The sequence below is a fragment of the Corvus hawaiiensis genome, chromosome 3, assembly GCF_020740725.1.
Source record: "Corvus hawaiiensis isolate bCorHaw1 chromosome 3, bCorHaw1.pri.cur, whole genome shotgun sequence".
NCBI classification, from domain to species: domain Eukaryota; kingdom Metazoa; phylum Chordata; class Aves; order Passeriformes; family Corvidae; genus Corvus; species Corvus hawaiiensis.
Genome location: NC_063215.1, coordinates 43021816 through 43041336, shown reverse-complemented (window position 1 = coordinate 43041336; position 19521 = coordinate 43021816). Strand labels below are relative to the sequence as shown.

At 48.3% G+C, this 19521-nt stretch overlaps 1 protein-coding gene across 1 annotated transcript in view; it reads left to right on the top strand.

The window, feature by feature from the left end:
* The window catches only part of SIM1 (SIM bHLH transcription factor 1), a 50927-nt gene that overhangs the window by 2837 nt on the left and 28569 nt on the right, over positions 1-19521 (top strand). The window contains exons 3-9 of the mRNA XM_048299763.1: positions 8743-8825; positions 9836-9925; positions 10053-10161; positions 10271-10356; positions 11517-11716; positions 11826-11932; positions 12822-12969. Of these exons, the coding sequence (XP_048155720.1) occupies positions 8743-8825; positions 9836-9925; positions 10053-10161; positions 10271-10356; positions 11517-11716; positions 11826-11932; positions 12822-12969 (823 nt within the window). The remainder of the gene's footprint in view (positions 1-8742; positions 8826-9835; positions 9926-10052; positions 10162-10270; positions 10357-11516; positions 11717-11825; positions 11933-12821; positions 12970-19521) is intronic.

The following is a 19521-nucleotide window of genomic DNA, read 5'->3' as shown; positions in this document are numbered from 1 at the left end:
GTTTTCCCGGTTCAATTTGTGGATTATTGGTACTAGTTCTACTTTTAAAAATAAATATGCAATGTGGCAGTCATTTGGACTGGGGGAGGTAATACCCCCCCGCCGCAGGTTACGGATGAATGTTTATACCTAAAGTCCACGGCAATAATTTCCAATCCAGTGCATTTTACAATCATTTCTTTAAACAACTTGCCATATCATTGAGTCGCTTGTAACCAAAGAAGGGGTTAAATGAAACCTTTAAAAATAATAATTAAAGTCTTCATCAAGCTACTTTCCTCTTCTACTTGCTTTGCCACCTTGAAGATCATTATGGGGGACAGTCCTCTGTTTCAAAGGAGACGGAGTTATCCTTTATACTGTCAGAGCATACTTTACAAAAATAAAGCTATTGCAAACCCTGATGCCCATGATGTTCCTAAAAGGATTATTAGCAATGATTTGTCAACTCCTGCGGTCTCAGTAGGCTACCTTTCTGCGTGATTCCGAGCAGGTCTCGTCAATTACTGGTGCCTGTGTAGCGGGTTGTTTGATCAGAAGAAGCATATGGTGCTGCTTGTAGGCTGTGAGTAATCATGGGAAGAGAAGAATAGCTGAGCCCCGTCCCTCGGTGGCAGCGCAGGATGCCTGAATGCCCTGGGGAACCGTGTGGCGAAGCGCGCCGGGGCCGGGGCCGCTGCCGGCCGCAGCAGATGCTAATTTGAGTGCGGAGGCAGAGGGGGCGGCTGAGCGGGGCTCGGGGGCAGCGGAGCCTTCATAGCCTCATTAAAGGCAAACTGCGCATTAGAAAGAAAGGCGGGGAGCAGGCTCGGGAGGGCTCACCCCTCCGAGGCGCTGCCGCGGGAGGCCCGGCGCCGAGCAGGCTGCGGACCCACGCGGGACCGCCGCCCCCACATCCCCGGGGCCGCGCAGGGCCGCGGCCGGGGGCGCGCTGCGAGTGGGGTACAAAGGCCCGGGAGCGTGGGTCTCAACGTGGCGTGGGGCCGGGCGGCTTCCCCTCGGACCCACGCGGGCTCCCTCTGTCTCCCATGTACTTGGGAGAGCGGGGAGAGCGGCTCGGCTTGGCCCCGGCCCTGGAGGTTTCCCTGCGCTCGCCCGTGCCGCGATTCAACACGAGCGAGGCGCCCACGAGCGGCCTCCCGGCACTGCGCCTGTGCCTGGCCCAGCGGGAGCCAAGCCCGGGTGATTTTCCCCGGGACCCTGGGGGACGCAGTGGGCTCCGGGAACGCGGTGGAGCAGCTTGGGCTCCCGTTGCGGTTGCGCTTGTCCTTGTCTGGCTGTGGCGGAGAGGAGGAAGGCAAGGAAGAGGGGTGCTATTCTGGTTTTCCAGTGCCCCCACCCAGGAAAAAAAAAAAAAAAAAAGTCATCGTTTCTCTGGGAAGGAAGAACAGGTAGTGGCAGCCGGGCAAATGACGCACGGAAAGGACAAGTCTTTCTGAACGGAGGAGGCAGGGTAGGGATGTTGGATGGATCCAATGGAGGTCGGTTTGCTTGTATTTCCCTGGGGAGGAAAGCGATACAAGCATCGGGACAGACCCGATGAGTTGGCCAAAACACTGGAGATGGGTAGCAGGAGGCTCGGGAGCACGCCAGAGTGTCATGTCGTACTTTTGAAGAGATCTTGGACGAGTCAGGATAGAGAAACGTTGTCTCCGTAAGAGCGAGCTCCACTTCCAGGGTAACTCTCACACCCTCTCCCCCGTACAAGAGTGAATTTCCATCTGCCCAGAGAGTGCTTGCATAGAGCTGGTTGTAAATAATCACGTACAGAAAGATATACACTCCTCATCACCGCGCACACGCGGGGCTGGGGACAGGGCGGACAGAATCGGTGTGCGCTTGTCTGCATATTTTTCTGTCTGAAATATCCCTATAGAGAAAGAAGGTGGGTAGATTTCGGGTTCATTTTGGGAACAAGAGTTTTTTGGAAGTGAAATACCAGGAGAATCACACACAAAATAAACACGTGGGGTTTCCTTCTCACCACAGACATCTAAACACAAGGCAGTGGCACTGGACAAACTCGACAAACTGGACAGAGATTTTTCTACGAACTCTCTCTCGTAATGGTTGTGCAATTCTCACAAATTATTGAAACGCCTGGGTTGTTCCTTCTACCCTCAATTTCACTTTATTAGGTCCTCAGCAGATTAAAAACTGTCAAGGACGAAAAGTGCAAGACGTAGGTTTCTTGTATCGTTTCAGTACTAAAACACTTCTATCCAGGAGGAGAAAGAGTATAAGACCTATACTGCTTTTCGGTGATCAGACAGCTTTGGAAAGAGTGAATATCTGGTAAATTTCTAAGGACGTTAAGGAAGAGTTTTAAGGATTGTTTGTTTGTTTGTTTGTATGTTTCAAGCAGGATTTCTTAATAAATCGATTCCCGATTTAACGTTCATTATTAATAAAGACTAATATTTCAATTTAATATTAAATCATTAATGGTAAGTAACCTAGACGCAAAAAAATAGGTAGAAAAATCTCCAGGATGTCGAAGGACTAAAAGAATTTTCCGCCAAAAAACGATGCGATCACTATTACTATTGTAGGGTAATTCTTCACTAACCTTCGGCAGTATCGAGAAGGGAAGGGAGGAAAAAAATAATAAAACCCAAACAAAAAACCCAGGTGTCACAATAAATCACTTTTGTTTGGGTTGTGTTTTTCTTTTCTAGTTAGGAATATTTTAAGGGTCCTATTCTACATATGCCACCAGAGAGGCAAAAAGAGAGTTTGCAGTCTGTCCTAGTGAGAAGGGATCGTTTTGGTGTGGAGAGGCGTTTGCTTTTCGAGACAAAAGCAGAGACTCCGTTTACATAAACTTTCGGCGAATGAGGATGGTTAACATTTCAATATTGAAACCCTTAACCTTGTTTTATTTTAAAGGGGGAAGAGATCAACAGGAAAAAAAAAATCCGTTTCCCACGTGGATAGGTGATTTAATGCTGTTTTTCTTGCTGCAAAGGGAAATGATTGAGCATTAGGTTTCAATGTTTATTTTCTTACAGAAGTTTTTCTCATTTAAGCAGCAGTTTACTCTCCACGCTGAATCTCTGTTTAATTCCAGTTTTGATGTGAACTTAAAATGCGAAGAGCAGAACTGAACTACCAGGATCGTTGGAAAAAACAAAAAAAACAGATGTATGTTTTAGAAAGACTACTTAATAAGAAGAGCGGGAAAAGTCATATTTCCTGTCTAAACATACGACAGTTTTCATGTTGGAGGATATTTTTCAACTTGCATATAAACAGCGTGTGCGTTGATGGAAATCCTTCCTTCCCCTATTTCTTCGAAATAAGGGCTATTGGAATTTGAGTCTTCTGGAGAAACGAATAAGTAGTTGGTGCTCGAAAATGTCTCTGATTTTTTTCTCCTTTCTCTAATCTGGACACGGTTCCGTTTGTTTGCATTTCAAAGCGCAATTCCGCTACCCCGTGTATGCCAAAATCCTGGTATTTCTTTTTATAGTGAAACAGCCTCAGCATTATTTCCACTACCATTTTCTTAAAAGGGATGTTTGTTTAGTCAACAGGGCTTTTCCTCCCTATTATTATTATTTTTATAAAGAAAGAGGAATGCCAACTTATCTCTGCTTCAAATGAATACGTGTGATTTACTGAGATAATAAATCTTTACAAAACCTTGCTAATGGCATCCGCAGGCAGTGGAAATGAGCAGATTTTTTTTTTTTTTAAGCATAACTTATTTTATTCCATCTGAGCGCTCGGCGACCCACTCCTTCACAGAAGCCTCATTTGGCCCAGATTTTGAGTTATCATTAACCACTGCCTGTTAAATTAACTGGGAAATCAGCTCTGTCGGGCGTTAGGCGATAGCGGAAGAGAGCGCTGGCTGCAGACGATTTAATTAAATGGTTAATCGAATCAAGCTAATTCCTCGATACAACATCCAGTTGCCTTTTGGCTTGCCGGTGACTAGGACGTGCTTCTGTTCCCGAGGCTCCCGAAGCTGTTATTTGTCATTTTCCCTGGACAGCGAGGAAGAATGACCGCGTGGGAGATAGTGACTGAGCTGTCCTGCCTCCCTCTTCCCAAACAACTCCCGTGCCCCTCTTGTCCCTTGGTATTAAGGCGGCAGCAGTGCCGGCGAGGGGCAGTGGGAGGCAGGGAAGGTGCTACTTGAGGAGCCGCTCACGAAGGTGGCATTCTCGTCCTCCCTGTAGAGAGGCTTTGCTGGGCAGGTTGAACGAAGTCAGTGCCCGTGCCCGGGCCGCCCCTCCCCGGCCTGCCCAGCGCGGCGAGGGCGGCTTGCGAGGCCCGGCCCGCCTCGGCGCCGCAGGGAAGGGGTGAGCCCCGGGGCGGAGGTGACCGGGGGCCCGCATCCCGCGCCCTCCGTGGGGTCAGCATCCCCCTCGGCGCCGGCGGGCGAGGAGCGAGCTGCTGCTCCTCCTTCTTTAATAACCATAGAGCGGCTCTTAAAAGGGCTAGGAAAACGCAGGGAAACCAAAGCATACGGAGACGTTCCCGGACCGCGGCCCCCGGGAGGCGGCGGGGAGATCTGGGAGAACAGCGGCGGCCGCTGCCCGGGGAGACAGTTTTGAGGAACTCCTGGAAGAGAAACGCGCAATGGACCTGCTGGGACCCGACTTAGGGAAGAGTCCCTGCGGTTGCCTGGTCGGGCAGGCTCCCCGCGTTGCCCCACAGCAGCGGGCTCCCTCCGGGAGAGCCCTTCCAGCCTCTCCCTCTGCCCATCCACAGCAACAGGAAAGAACTCCCTGCATACGTGGCTTCGTCTCCAAGCCAGCTTCCCTGGGCCTGGCCGGGTCGTGCGGGGCGGTGCGGCCAGACAGGGGCAAAGCCCCCGGATGGGTGCCCAAGGGTTCCCTGGCCCCGGAGGGAGCTGTCTTCAAGGATCTGGCCCCCAAAGAAGCGGGTCTGGAGTTCAGGATGGGCTCTCCACTAAGTGTTTTTAAACGGGGGCGTCAAGTCGCCCGCTACCGTGAATCCGGATTGCGCTGAGGTTTCATGACGGAGAGTCCGCTGGGGAAATCGCCGTAACTGCTTTTAAAAGCCGGCAAATCAGCGCAAAGTAGATAAGGGCTTGCATCTTCTGGCCACCCCACCCCCACCGGCCACCCCCTCCCCCCTTTGCTATTGCCAGACAAAGGACGGGGTCGAGGTGGGCTCTGTGCTGCAGATGCTCACGGAGGGACAAGTAACCCGGAGATCAACCAGGGCCAAGGAGCTGCCCTGGCTTCTCGGAGTCTCATTTCCCTGCGCCTGCCTTCCTCCGTCTTTGACTAGATCAAATTAGAAACGATTGAGGAGTCTCTTCTCCCTTCCGTGGGACAGAGGAGCTTCTTGAAACAGCATCGCCACTGGATAGGGACGGTGCCCACCCAGCCCCTGGTTCCATTGGCTGCCGACATCAAGGCTTGCATCAATCAAAAGATGGTGGGAAGGAAGGACAGAGCCAAGGCAGCGGAGCGCGGCGGGTCTGGCCGTGCGCCCGGCCTGGGGGACAGGCTGGCGGTGCGGAGGGGCTTTCTGAGTGCCGGGGGTGGGCACGGCTGGGTGGGAGAAGGCATTTCACAGGGACCCGCCGGTGTAGCGAGCCCATGAAACCGATGGACATGCTTTTTGATGTGGAAAGCACAGTGGCTTTCTGCCGGAAAATGCTGAGAGAAGCGATGAGTCAGCACGCTCGCTCCGCGCAGGTTCCGCGCAATATGGGTGCAGACTGCTGGGTAGCGTTGAGCGATAGGCTGAATTAAATGCTCTTCTTCTCTTTTTATTTTTTTTAATTTCTTTTTTACTTATTTCCCTTTTCTTTTTTTCCCCCTTCCTCCCTCACGACAGTAGACAGTTTCTCGTGGCACAAATAGTTCATCTTCTTAGGAAAAAAAGTTCCTCGAGTGAAAGACATTGATAGACAGAAGAAAGAGTTTGTTAGGCAGGAGCATATAATCTATATTTTGGCAAGAGTATCAAATTCATTCTGAAATAAAAGCTTGATCCATTTTAAAAAAAATTTTTCTTCTTCTTGAATAACACAGCTGGGTGGTGCCTTGAGTTTATGTTAGACAGTTGCTCATCATTCATTCTCCAAGAACTGACCTAAATGGTGCCTGTGGGATTAGGTCAACTTTAGTGGATCTACTTCGCCTCATTTGGTTACTAATCGGTTTCTTGTTTTATAAATCGAAATCTCATTTTCAGGAAATTACAAAACCCATGCAGCCAGTCCATGGAGGTAATCCGTGGGTCCGAGGTATTTAAATGGAAATGGTTCTACAATGCATGAAGTATTAAGCAACAGTAAAACTTCCCCTCTATTTCCAAATGAAATCTGAGCTCTCTAGCTCCTTAGATCCATAATAGATACATCCCTTCTAAGGCTACTTATGTAAATATGATAAACCAGACCGCGGTGGGGGAGGGGCCGCAGGGAAGAAAGCAAATTTTATGTGCTAAGGTTAATGTGGCATAACTTGGAAATCTTCCAAAATAGATTATGTTTTGCTTTGTCTTCGGCCACTTTAGCTGGGAAAATCCTTTGCCTAAAAACGACTTAGTTATCCTTCCCCTCACAAAGCTGCTTGTTTCTATTCCAAAGCTATTATGCTGTTGGCTCTCCAAATTACAAGAGAATCTTTAGATCTTGTTTCCAAGCGTAATCCTGAAGCAAAAGGGAGAGCTGATTTCCTTGTTTTGTTTTAAATAGGCAATCAAAGGATTTGCAGAATTTTCTGCGGTAGGTCAAGTGCAAGAAATCACAGTTTGCCCCCTCGATAAAAGGAAATTGGATGTTAAAGGAATAGACGGGGGGAGGGAAAATTAAGGGAGGGGGGCTTTCTCTTATGATCTTTAAAAACAGTATTTAAGGGGCATCAGGAGACGCCGTCGATTCGGGAGAGGCTGGGATTGGCAACGAATAGAAATAGTCTCCGACTTGAAAGTGCTGAAAACATCTGGGCAGCACAAAGGATAGCCTCATGTGACAGGATTTCAATAAGCCGGTTCAGGTAGACAAGTGAAAACGTTTAATTATAAACCACGAACAGACACAGCCCAGCAGCGCGGGGTTTCCACCTGAAACATAGCGAGGAGCTCAGCGCCCCGTGAAGAACCGCCTTCCCGGGAGAGGTTAACCTGCAATACCCGTGAGCTGTTCATTAACCCGCTGGGGTCGGGTTATTTTCCCTTTTAGGAGAAGAATAATTAGAGCCGTAAACTTCGATTAATAAGCAACTTAAATCATAGGCGGGCAGTGCAGATTTAGTCTTGAATAAAGAAATCTATCATTCAGATTTCCCTCCGGGTGGGGGGACGTGGCAAGGAGCAGCCTCAGCGCTAGCAGGCCGTCCTGGCTCCCCAGTAGAGAAACCTCCGAGGAGCTCGGGAAAAACAAATATACCGTGGGCTTTTCTCTCTTTCCCTGGAAGCTGTGTAAGATTTATCAGCGCCTTCCTGAATACAGGGGGCGGAGGTGATCCTCCATCCTGGCGGCTGGCTCCCCGTTAATTGGCGTGGAAGAATTAATGGGTAGGAGCCTGTTTCTGACTGGCGACCTGGTACTTGCTGAGGCTGCAGGATGAGGAACGGGCCAGAGAAATTCTCCTGCCTCTGTAGGGCTATGAAAAGGAGGAAGGAGAAAAGTGTAGGAGTGGTGAAGAGACAAGTTGTTGTAAAGAGGTGGACGAGGCAGAGGGGAGAAGGAAGGGAAAGGCGGGGACGAGCGGGGCGCACCGCTCCGGCGGTGGGGAGAGCGCGCAGGGGCCGCGCTGGGATGCCCCGCTCAAACAGCGCGGAGGAAATCGTTAGCTTTGCTCGGACCGGCAAACACCTGGGCGAGGCCGGTCAATAGCGAGGGATGCCCGCGGCTGCCCGCTGTCAGCACCTCGTCTGTTTGACTCGAAATAACCGGAAAATGGGGTCTTGCCTTTCCCGAACCCGCACTGCGGGGATGGGCACACCCGGCCGACTCGGGTCTCCTTGCGACCTGCACCCCATCCATCGATGAGGATATCTTACTGCTTGTGCGTGTCGGAGTGAGACTTATTTCATGGCATAAGCCTCAAAGGTTTTAGCTGACCCGTTTAAATTATTTCAGCAACAACACTGTGAAAAGGCATCGTCCATGAATAGTTTTACTCCGGTGAAGTACCTTCCACCTGGCTTTTATTACTACTCACTTTGCATAGGAGAAAACAAGACGCGTGTAAAACACTAGACAAGTACGGAGAGATTGATTTCTGGAAGGGGCTCTACGGAGGTACATCACCCCTCTCTGCAGAGGGAACCATCCCGCCCACCGGAGCAGCGGGAGGAGAGATGGAAGGGATAGAGGTGAATCCCGGATACAGACTTAGGGGGCCAGGAGGGAGGGCGGTCCGTGCCGTCGGACAATGACTTGTCTGTAGAATCGTGAAGTTAGGACGCTTTCCCTGAAGTTCAAGGGGACAGTTCCCAATAGCCGAAGGCAGCACTGAAAAACACTTTGTTCTGGCATGCTGTTTCACTTAGGTCTTAAAAATTAACTTCACCGTTAACTCAAAATAGGTATTCGGGTATTTTTCTCTGAGGAATTGGATATTGAAAAAAAATGCACAAAAGAGGCTTTTATCCGCAACGAAGTCAGGTCTAGTTTTCCGAAGATTGTATGTATATATGTTTTAGAGTGTATACAAGAAAAAAATGTTCCCCCCCATCAGGCCCACACGAATAAATTTTTCATCTCCTGACCTTATTTTCTTTTTTGTTTGTCTTAAATAACAGGACTTGGAGAAGCCTGGGGCCACTCCAGCCGAACCAGCCCACTGGATAATGTTGGACGGGAACTGGGATCCCATCTTTTGCAGGTACTAGTCTGGAAACGACAGTCATGTGGTATTAATGATTAAAGAAATAATTCCCTCTTCTGAGCTTTTGATTGCCACCTTGACTAATTTTTAACTGTTCAAGTGTTTAATAGAAAGATAGGCAGGAGGGGAACGACTTCAGAAACGTGAACTGCCGTGACTGAATGTTGTGTTTTTTATTGGGGCTGTGGCTTGATCCCTCTGGGTCCTTTGCCTCACAACTGTCTAACACTGGGTCCACAGAGAGGGATTCACAGTGTGTCCCAGGCTGCTGAGGTACAGGAACATGACTTTTCCCCAGTTAATTAACAAGGTGACACATACCACCGATGTTCTGAAGCTCAGAGTGGTGTGGTAGGGAGAGGCTCTAGCGACAGGTTAGGGAAGGCTGTCCGCGACAGAAGGGCTCAGCTGGCACCGCAATTAGCAGAGACACAAATCAGGTAGGACACCTCTGAAAACTCGCAGCGCTCTGAAATACCAAAGAATGTTATCAGTGACCATCACCACGTGTTTCTGGTGGAATCATGTGGCCTTTGAAGGGCCTATTCTGTTCTTGGCACACCCAGAAGTCCCATCTGTGTCTGCTGAAATGTACCTGACAAATTGTGTTATTTACACTGCGGAGAGTTTTAGATTCTCTTTGATCGCTTAACTTCTCCTTACAAAATATGCAAACACTAACCCCGCTGTGACATTTGAAATAGGATAGGAGTATTCAGGATTTCTGGGACCCATATATTAATCACCAGATAGCCAGGACCTCGTCTTAGATACTTCCAAGGCACTTTGCATTACTTTTGAGCTCGGCCCCTATGAGATTGTATCTCAGGAGTCCAAGAGTTTTAGAGGGATTCTTGTCCAAGACTTGCCCATTTCCTTCCAACTTTTTGAATAATCAGAGCCTGCGCATCGACGCCTGTTTGCTAGAATAAGTCAGAGGGACAGGTATTTCACGGATCTATCTGTCTATCTATTGATTTATTTATATTCCCAACCCCTTTCTGCAGACGTTGGACGGTTTCATATTTGTCGTGGCTCCGGATGGCAAGATCATGTACATCTCGGAGACTGCCTCGGTGCACCTGGGCTTGTCACAGGTACGCTGGGTGGTCTGCTAGCCCCTGTGCTTGCCTGCACCACCCCCCTGACTGACAGGAGAGGGTGCGCGGTGCCGGCGATGAGCCCCTCTCCTCCTCCCCTCCTCCTTCTCCTCCTCTCTCACAGGTAGAGCTGACCGGCAACAGCATTTACGAGTACATCCACCCCGCCGACCATGACGAGATGACGGCGGTGCTGACGGCGCATCAGCCTTACCACTCGCACTTCGTGCAGGGTAAAGTACACAGCCCCCGCCCCCTCCTGGCCGCCGCGGTCGCGTAGGGGACCGCACGGAGCCAGAGGAGTCTGTGGCTCACCCCACCTCTGCCTTTCACTCCTCCCAGAGTACGAGATCGAGAGATCCTTTTTCCTGAGGATGAAGTGCGTCCTGGCCAAGAGGAACGCGGGCCTGACCTGCGGGGGCTACAAGGTGCGTGCCCGCGGCCAGGATCCCCGTTCCCCCCGCACTAACCTTCCCTAATTCCTGCGCCGGGAGGGCGGTGAAAATGGGACGAGAAGAGGGCGTGAGACCTCTATTCGCGGGGGTTTACCCAGCCCAGGACTCTTTCATGTGGTTAATTTATCTCAGAGTTCCAGGTTGAAGAGCTCAAACCACAAAACCAAGCAATCAAGCTGCCCTTGACGCTTGTTTGGGGGCTTCTATTTTATTTTTTTAAAATTTTGCTCTCTGAACCGAACCTCGCACAACCACTGAGGCTCCCTGTGGCAGCTTTCAGGTGATACAACGCGAGCCCCGGGTTAATTTGTTTCTTCGTTAGGTGATTCGTCAGCTGCAGGTGTAGCTCTCCTAGTCGAGGGTTTTGCCCCGGCGCAAATGGTTCTGCTCGGGGCTCCTCGGTAAGGAGAGCCCCTGCTCCCTCTCCTACCCCCTCGCTGCTTTGTGTCATCCGCACAACGCCGAGGAGCGGGTTGTACCCATAACCCGAGGAGAGATGTTGTGTCACGATGTACCGTAGACCAAGAACATCTGCCGAGGTAACTGCAAGAAGACACATCTTAGTAATAGAGAAGTAAGAGTGGAAGTAGACAGCAGTCATCTGCAAGGATACGTTTAGGAGACAATACTTAAATCAGAGGTGCTTTTTGGCGATAGATTGCGTCTGCTCCATCTATATAATAGACGTATCTTACACATGTGACACATGCACACATGTAAACGCTTTCTCTCACGCGCATACACTCCTCATTACAAAGTTGTAACTGGATTGGCACTTCCGCGTCTTTCCTTTTTAGAAGAATAATAAAAGCGCAGTTAGGAGGTGGGCCAAAAACCACTTAAGCCAGTGGAAAAAAAATCTCGTTGACTCTAATGGGCTTTAGATTAACGCTGAACTCTAGTACGGGAAAAAAACCTCAACCCCGATAGAACCGCAGAGAACTCCCAAAAGGAGGGGGTTTTTGCCGGGCAGAGGCGCAGGTCAGCAGCTCCCGGGAGCCCGGCAGCCGCGTCGGCACCGGCAGGAGGGGTGCGGGGTATTGTTCGGGCCCCCTTCGTGGGGAGGGACGCCTGTCTCAGCACACCCTTCCCCTCTGCTAGGTAGCCGCCAAACTTTCCTGTGTCTCCGGCAGGTCATTCACTGCAGCGGGTACCTGAAGATCCGCCAGTACAGCCTGGACATGTCCCCCTTCGACGGCTGCTACCAAAACGTTGGCTTGGTGGCCGTGGGCCACTCGCTGCCACCCAGCGCCGTGACGGAGATCAAACTCCACAGCAATATGTTCATGTTTCGGGCCAGCCTAGACATGAAGCTCATATTCTTAGATTCCAGGTAGAACTGGGGTTATTTCCAAATCTATTCCCCTAGCCTGTCCCTTCTTCCACAGGCCTCTTCTCCTGTCCTCTCACCCACTTATATTTGCTGCTGATGTCTTTTGCAGGGTAGCTGAGCTAACAGGTTACGAGCCCCAGGACTTGATAGAGAAGACCCTTTACCACCACGTCCATGGCTGTGACACCTTTCACCTGCGTTGTGCACATCACCTGTGTAAGGAGATGGTCTTCTTGTTAAAAACCCTGCTCCCCATCTTCTCCCTTTGCAGATGGACTTTGGGGTTGCTGGGATTCACCTCTAGCTCGGAACGCTAAAAGCCAGCTCTCTGGAGGGCAGAACAAGCAAAATCCGCTTCAGCTTTTAGCGAAACAAGGTTAGATAGCAACTGAACTCTGAGTTGGACACAGGTGGCAAACGGAAGGGATTGGCAATGAAAGACTATTTTTCCGTCCTCATCTTTTTGGTTGTAGGACAAAAACTGCCCTGCACAAATCTCAGGCGGTCTTCAAATTCTGGTTAGGAAAACACTTTTTTCCTGCTCCGAAAAGCCGTGCCAGTGAAATTCAAATACTTTTGTTCCACTTCCACCAAGTCTCACAAATCTGTGTATCTAATTTTGACTGCAGTAGTGAGCCTGATTCGGAGAGCTGTACTTTATTCTATTTTGCTATCATGATGACATTAATACACGGATAGATGAATAAAAAGGATATTAATTTACGGTAAGTTTCCTTACAGAGAATGTAACGAGAAGAGATAACCCCCAAAGACAGATTTATAGAATAAAATCTCGATGGGGATACTACAGGATGGGGGTGTGTGGGGTTCAGTTCCCGTAGCCTACCACACACATACACACAGACACCCCCCGGCCCTACCAACCTCCCCGATTAGCCTTTGATAAGGATCTCAGGTACTGAGATCAGCCCTGCCCGGGGGGCTCCACCACCCTTGTCCCCGCCGCTTCCCCATGTGCCGCTAAGGGGTTCCTAACCCCTCTGGTTTCCCACAGGGCTCTGGGGGGAGTGTGCGCCCCCTTCCCGGGGCTGATCAAACCAGAGGCGGTAGCCACGCTGAGGCTCTCCTCGCTTTTTCCCCGCAGTGCTGGTGAAAGGGCAAGTGACCACCAAGTACTACCGCTTCTTGGCCAAGCACGGCGGCTGGGTGTGGGTGCAGAGCTACGCTACCATCGTGCACAACAGCCGCTCCTCCCGCCCGCACTGCATCGTCAGCGTCAACTACGTGCTCACGTAAGTCAGCCTGGGGCCGCTCCGAGCTGCGCGGGGCCGGGCGGCACCGAGCGCCGGCCGGGCACCTGCGGGCGCGCCCCGCTCTGCCCCGGGGCCGGCGGCCGCTCCTCCCTCCCGCCCCTTCTCTCCCTCCTTCCCGGCTGCCGGTGCTCAGCCCCCTCGCCGCCGCACTGACCAGAGCAGGCTCGCCAGGTCTGCTAGGAAACACATTGTGCGCTTTCATCTAGATGAAGGGTTTCCCGTCTGCCTGTTTCGTTCTCTTTCGAGAGAGGAAAAGATTTAGAGGTTTGTCACCCACATATTTTGCTGCCCCCTCCTTTTTTTTTCTTTTTTTTTTTTTTTTACAGTTTAAATGCACCCAGCATTAAATAAAATTTAATGCGGCGTAAAAGAAAAGGCTTCCACGTACGGAGTTATTTATACTCAACAAACAGGACATCTGTTTTTCCTTTCAAAAATCTGGGGTTTGAAGTTCTTAATTTCATCCAGAGTCTCTATCAAAGCTCAGAGATTTCTTTTTTGTTCTTGGAGAGCGATCCTTACAGAGAACCACAAAGAAAGTTGGTGACCAGAAGGGTCAGTTGAACTTTAAAAAAAATAAAATCAAATAGGAAAAAAAAAAATCAGAGTTAAGTGCTGAGATACCATATCTCAATACATCTCTCTGCATTTTGGAATGGCTGTGTTGTGCTCTAGCTATGCTGCTTGTACTGAAACGCAGAGGCCCAGTGAGGGAGGGGAAACTCGTCTGGACTATTTTTAAGTGTTTTCAAGATAGTTATTAGCAACCCCTCTGGACACGGCAGAAGCTGTTGCCGGCAGCACTGATGCTTCCTTGGCGTCGTAGGACCAGTCAGGCTGGCGGTCCTTCACTGATCCTGGAGACTGGATATTCCTCTCTTCCGCTGCTTTTTTTTTTTCTTTTCTTTTCTTTTTTCCCCTGGAGACAAATGTAGGTATTGGAAGCGTCTGTCAGGCACAACCCTCCCATTTCCTATAGCTGTGGCGATGGCAGCATCATGATCTTGCCATCACGGCTTTGGTGCATGGACAGGTGGCAAGTGGCTTCGTAGCCCAGTTTAAGGTGTGCTTCCCGAAATGAAGTGGCTCGACACGGAGGCCACGGCTCTGGTCATGTGTGGAGGGGCTGCTGGTGGAGTTGGAAAGGGGCTGCAGGTCACAGCGCCTGCACTTCTAGGGCGTAATCCCTTTGGTATGTGAGCTGATAAAGGGCGTCGTGCTCTAAGATGGGTCATTGCGTCTGCATGAAAAAACAGACATTTTGGTCAGCACTCTGCGGTAGTCAGAAAACTGTGATTCCCGTTAAAAGAAAAATTATTTTATTTTATTATTTTATTTTATTTTATTTTATGGGGCATAACACTTTGTCATTTCCTTAGCAAGGATGGGTATCAGCAGAGACGTTATCACTTCTGCTCTAGATATTCTGCACAATTGTACGTCCATTTCCTCTATACCAGTCCCTCTCTGTATTTTTCGCGGTTTATGCTTTCCAGTTAAGTCCAAGCACCTGCTTTGGGCGAAAGGGGAACCGCAAAGACAGAAGTTAGTGCATTGTAACGCTAAGAAGCAAGGAACCCGAAGGCAATTAGCATCTTGGAGTGATTTTAGCTCCAAAAACGCTACGGTTTGCTACGATCGTTTGAGATTATCGGTCGTTTCCCTCGTCTTTAATCCCCAAAGCGTGAACATCAATCACAGAATTCTACCTCAAATGATCCGAGTGGAAATGGAGCATCCCAGCGGACCTGCTGAAAGCACAGCTGGGGATCTGGCCGGATCTGTCCCTTGCTTGCCATGGCACGAGAATTTCAGGCTGGCACGGCAAGCAGGGAGTGCCCTGGTACCCTGTGGGTCAGACAAACCCCTCAGAGCTGTGTCCCAGCAGCGTGACTGGTTGCACCATGTGCCGTCCTGTCAGCCCCCCGGCTGTCACCGGGGGCACGGCGGGCGCGGGGGCGGCCACTGGACAGCCCCTGAGTGTCCGCGGCTCCGCGCCCGGGCAGGAATTCCCGGCCGTCTGGGAGCTGGACTTGGAGCACCTCAGCACTCTCCTCCCAAAACAGCGTTGCAGGAAAGACGATTTCCCCTCAGGAGCGGTACCCAAACAGGGCGACTCCTCCTGTTCAGCTGATTTTTCCTTGGAGGCAGCGTCTTTATACTTTGGTGCATGTATATGGATTTTCAGAACCTTTTTGCAGCCAAACCGACGTGTAGGAGGACTACAGCTGTTCTTTCAAGATTTCCCTTAGAGAATGAAGTTACACCACAGGGCAACTTTGTTATGCCTTGGTGTAAGTCTCCAAGTCTCCCTTTGCACTCTTGGCTTAATTGCCTCGAGTGTGAAGGACGGCGGGAGGGCAGAGAGGGAGCCAGGCTGCCTAAAGGAGGGATGTTGGAAGTTGGGAGGTCCAGCACTGGCTGCAGCCACTGCCACGTGCTGCTGGTAGCTGCAATGCAGGCACTGCCACTGCATAAAGTTTTGGTATGCTCAGGTCCTTCAGGTCCCATCATGCCTGGCTGGCTCTTCATTAGGGGTCTGCAGAAGAGATCGTGTTCTGCTTGCTTCTGCAGCAGGGCTACCACTGCTGAAATTGCTGCCCTGCCTCCAAGATATGAGCATAGCTTCTACTGAGTCATTATATTATTATCATCATCATCCTTGTCATCATCATCATCATCATCATTATCCTTCTTCTCCGCCTAGCTGGCCATTCAGAAAATATATGGTCTTCGAAGAACAGGCCCTGCCGTTTGCCAGGTGACTGTAAGCAGAGAAAGATCTGGCTTTTAAAAAAGTGAAATGAAGTCAGCCTCTGAAATGGATAACCTGAAGTGGAGGGAACTGTTGGGGAAAGGCTCATGGTGGCAGAGTTGGCCATGGGAATACTGAGCTCCTACGTAGAGCGGGCTTAATTGTGTTAATGAGCTATTCAGAGTCAACATGTTACCACTCAAATGAGGAAGGCAGGTGGGGAGAATATAGAGGACAATATAAGGTTACAGGGACTTGTGGTTGTCCTCTGGTATGAGGTAGGCTCTACTGCAGGAGGGCTGGACAAAGGTCCCATAGCACTCAAAATCTGCAAGTGTTTAATATACTTTATGCCAGTATAAATCTGATAGAAACTGCACTTCTTTAAGGATGACATTGGATTTTTCCAGCAAACCAAGAGAGGCTGAGATGAGCAGTTTGTGTGTGACCTCCTGTGCTTTGCCCACCCGGCAGCGGGTGTGTGGCAGAGCCCCTGGTGCAGCTCTGGGCAGAGGGACAGGCATAGGTGTGCCCGCTGCAGCCAGGTCATGTTATAAACCCAGCAGGGAAAAACATGCTTACAAAAGTGAAATACAAGCCTTTGAATATTGATTCTTGTGTGTTTAAGATGAGGAGAAAGCAAAAGAGGTGCAAATTAGTGCTTTTGCATTTTGAAATAACAGAATCACAATCCCACACATTTGGGGTTGCAGGGTAGAACTTGAAAGGTGAGATGACTCCTGCTGAAAAGTCATTTGAATACAGGAAATTTTGGTCTTTTTGGAGGGTGAATCACAAAACGAGTCATAAGGTTTGGAAGATGTAGTACAGGTTTTTGACCTTCTAGGTCTCTCATCCCCTCACACAGTACTTCTTCACTCAGGTAAAGCCCTGAGGTGTTTTTTTTGTTTGGTCATGGGATAAGGAGCTTTTCCTCACTGTTGAGAGGAACCTGAGTGCTCAGTTTTGGAAAAGAGCAGATACTGAGTGCCATAAGAGCCAAAATGGTCTGGAGCAGTTTCAGTGTGGGCTGAGCAGGAAGAACAAGAATCTCTACCTTGTAGCTTCCCAGCTCCCCTGGATGATAATGATGATGAAAAAGAAAAGAATGAGAGTTTATGCAAAAAGGACCACGCATGCTCCAGTTAAGAAAATTAAAAAGAGGTCATTTTAATTTTTCATAAATCCCAAGTTTTGAGAACATGAATGCTAGGCTTGAGAACAAATGTTTGTAGCAAGTATATGCTGAAATAAATAAGCACGGTGGCAATGGCATTTTGGCAACGAGAGGAAAGCTGATTATTTTTGTGTAATAGCAGTGTATCAAAAATTAATATAAATGACCTTTAAGGACTCTGTCCTTAAAGCACACATATTTGGTCTTCATTGTATTCCGCTTCGGATATGTGAGTATAGACACAGAATATTTGTTTCTTTTCTTATTTGTTCTGTACACACAGTCACCATATCATTGATTATTAGCTGTGCATGTTTATCACATAAAGGGACTCAAGTATGAGTCAATTAATAGAGAAGGAAACTGCTGAAGTTAAGTTTATATTTAGATCGCAAACAACCTTCCTTTAAACAAATGGATAATGCGAAGTGCAAATCCTTTGACTTTCTAAGCATGAGCAAATATTATAATAATTTGTCCCCAGAGAAAGCTAGAGAAGCTTTCCTATATACATTTTGTTGTCCTTTAGCATTTAAAAGAATAGCAATAATGGTGGCATATACAGTTAACATGGATTAGGTAGATAATTGTGACTAATCTCTGTTCTAATGATATAGCATGTATTTGATATAGTTCCAGTTGACCTCTTCATGTTGCATTGTATAACTGGCTGATTAGAAACACAAATTGAATGCAAGTTATTTGAAATATTATTTCACAAATAACTGCCATATTGACAAATGTTTTACCTAAATGCAGTTTAGAATAAATTAACTATTAATTGTACCTACACACTTAATCTTTATTATTATTACTATTCATAGCTTTGTGTACTACCAGATTTGAAATGATTGTATAAGAAAGGTGCTATCTTTATGTGTGATGGCTCAAACTTCAAAAACAGTCCTTCCTGGCGTATTAAGTGGGCTTTAGGGAACTTTGTGTTTCATGTGAAAAAGCTCCTCCCATATTTGTGGGCACTTACAGTTATGTATTTTCATAGCTTTTCATAGAAATTCTGTTTTTGTCCTGTCTCTGATACATCAGGTTTCACCTCTGTCTCTTCCTAGTCAACGTCAGAATCCACAAACTGTATTTCCACACCCACAGGCTTACCTTTCTTGAGCCTTTCTCTCAAACTGGCCTATTCGGAATTACCACGGAGTTCTTTTCTTAGTCATAGGTAGATACGTGTTCTCTTGGATCTCCCAGGTGTGTGATGGAGCAGGCAGGACAGGAAATACCCTGGGAAACCCACCCTTCCTCATATCATTAGTGTAACTAGTTGTATGAGTAAGCTTAGACATCCAACTTAAATACTAGAGATAAGGCTCAGTGATTTTAACTGGACAATGTTTGGGGTTTTTTTCTTAAATAGTTGTAAATAGTAGGAACAAATTCGACTTGCTGCTTTTCCTTTATATCTCTTTATATTAAGGGGAACTTTTCCCACTTGTGTAGTAGTGCACAGAACTGGGTCCTATTTTTTCTGTTCAATCTTCAACGTGCTTTTTCTAAGACTGGAAAGCCTACCATCATTCCCGTGATTTGATTAGCAATGCAAATATATAGACGAATTGTTTTAATAAATCAAAATGCTTGGGAAGCACATGTCTCAAAGAAAAAAAAAAAAAAAAGATTCCTCTTGAACTACTCAGTCCAGTGTTCTGTTTGTTCACCATTAGTTTTTATTACAGACTTGTCTCCCTGGAACACTGTTTATATATTTCTTGCAAATAGGAGACAGGCTTTTCCAGGTGTCCGCAATACGTTTCTGCAGTTCTTCTTTGTTCATGTAGGGGCTTTCCTAGCTACCATTTGTTTAATTCACTCCAAATTTCTATGCTTGTATTTAAACCAGGTGACTGTAATGGCCAAGGCCCTAAAACTGTGGGCCAGAGCTGAGGGTCACTGTTCATATGAAGAGTTTTATTTGCTAGAGTAAGGATTAAAGGACTGCAGCTCAGACCTATGGAAAAAATACCTCCAGTTGTTAGTTTAAATGCATGCATGCTGAGAGTCTCACATGGCATGAAATTCAAGGTTGCAAAAAAGTGTCTTTATTCCAAGGAAGAGTGACTTCAAATGCTTTCCACTTCATCATTTTCCCATTCAGTGTGTGGCTGCTCCAGGCCTTTGGAAACACCCTTCTCTCAAATACTGAGTTACAGGTCTTGTAAAATGTTTGTCTGGGGCTGAGACACATTCAGCAGGGGCAATAGCTGAAGCAATTACTATCTCCAGCTGTCTGTCTCACTTCAATAATGAAAGGTACAGGGCCTGCTCTAGGGACTCTTCTTCCTAAAATGCCATGGTTTATGGTTTAAGGTAAACTGCCACAGATTTTACTTTACATGGCAGCATTGGACTGTACAATGTAGCACAGCTGTTCTTGCTAGAGAGGTTGTTCACACTTTATCCTAACTCTGCCCTTCCACACTCTGAATGGCATAAATGTCGGTTGTGAACATCACTCCAGTAGCTGGGTGCTCCAGTCCCTTCTGGGGGTCACTCTCAGTGGTCCTTCTATGTGGCAGAGCAGGGGAGACCATAGGCCATGGAGTTTAGGGTTATATTCACTGCTCTGTGATAGTTCAGA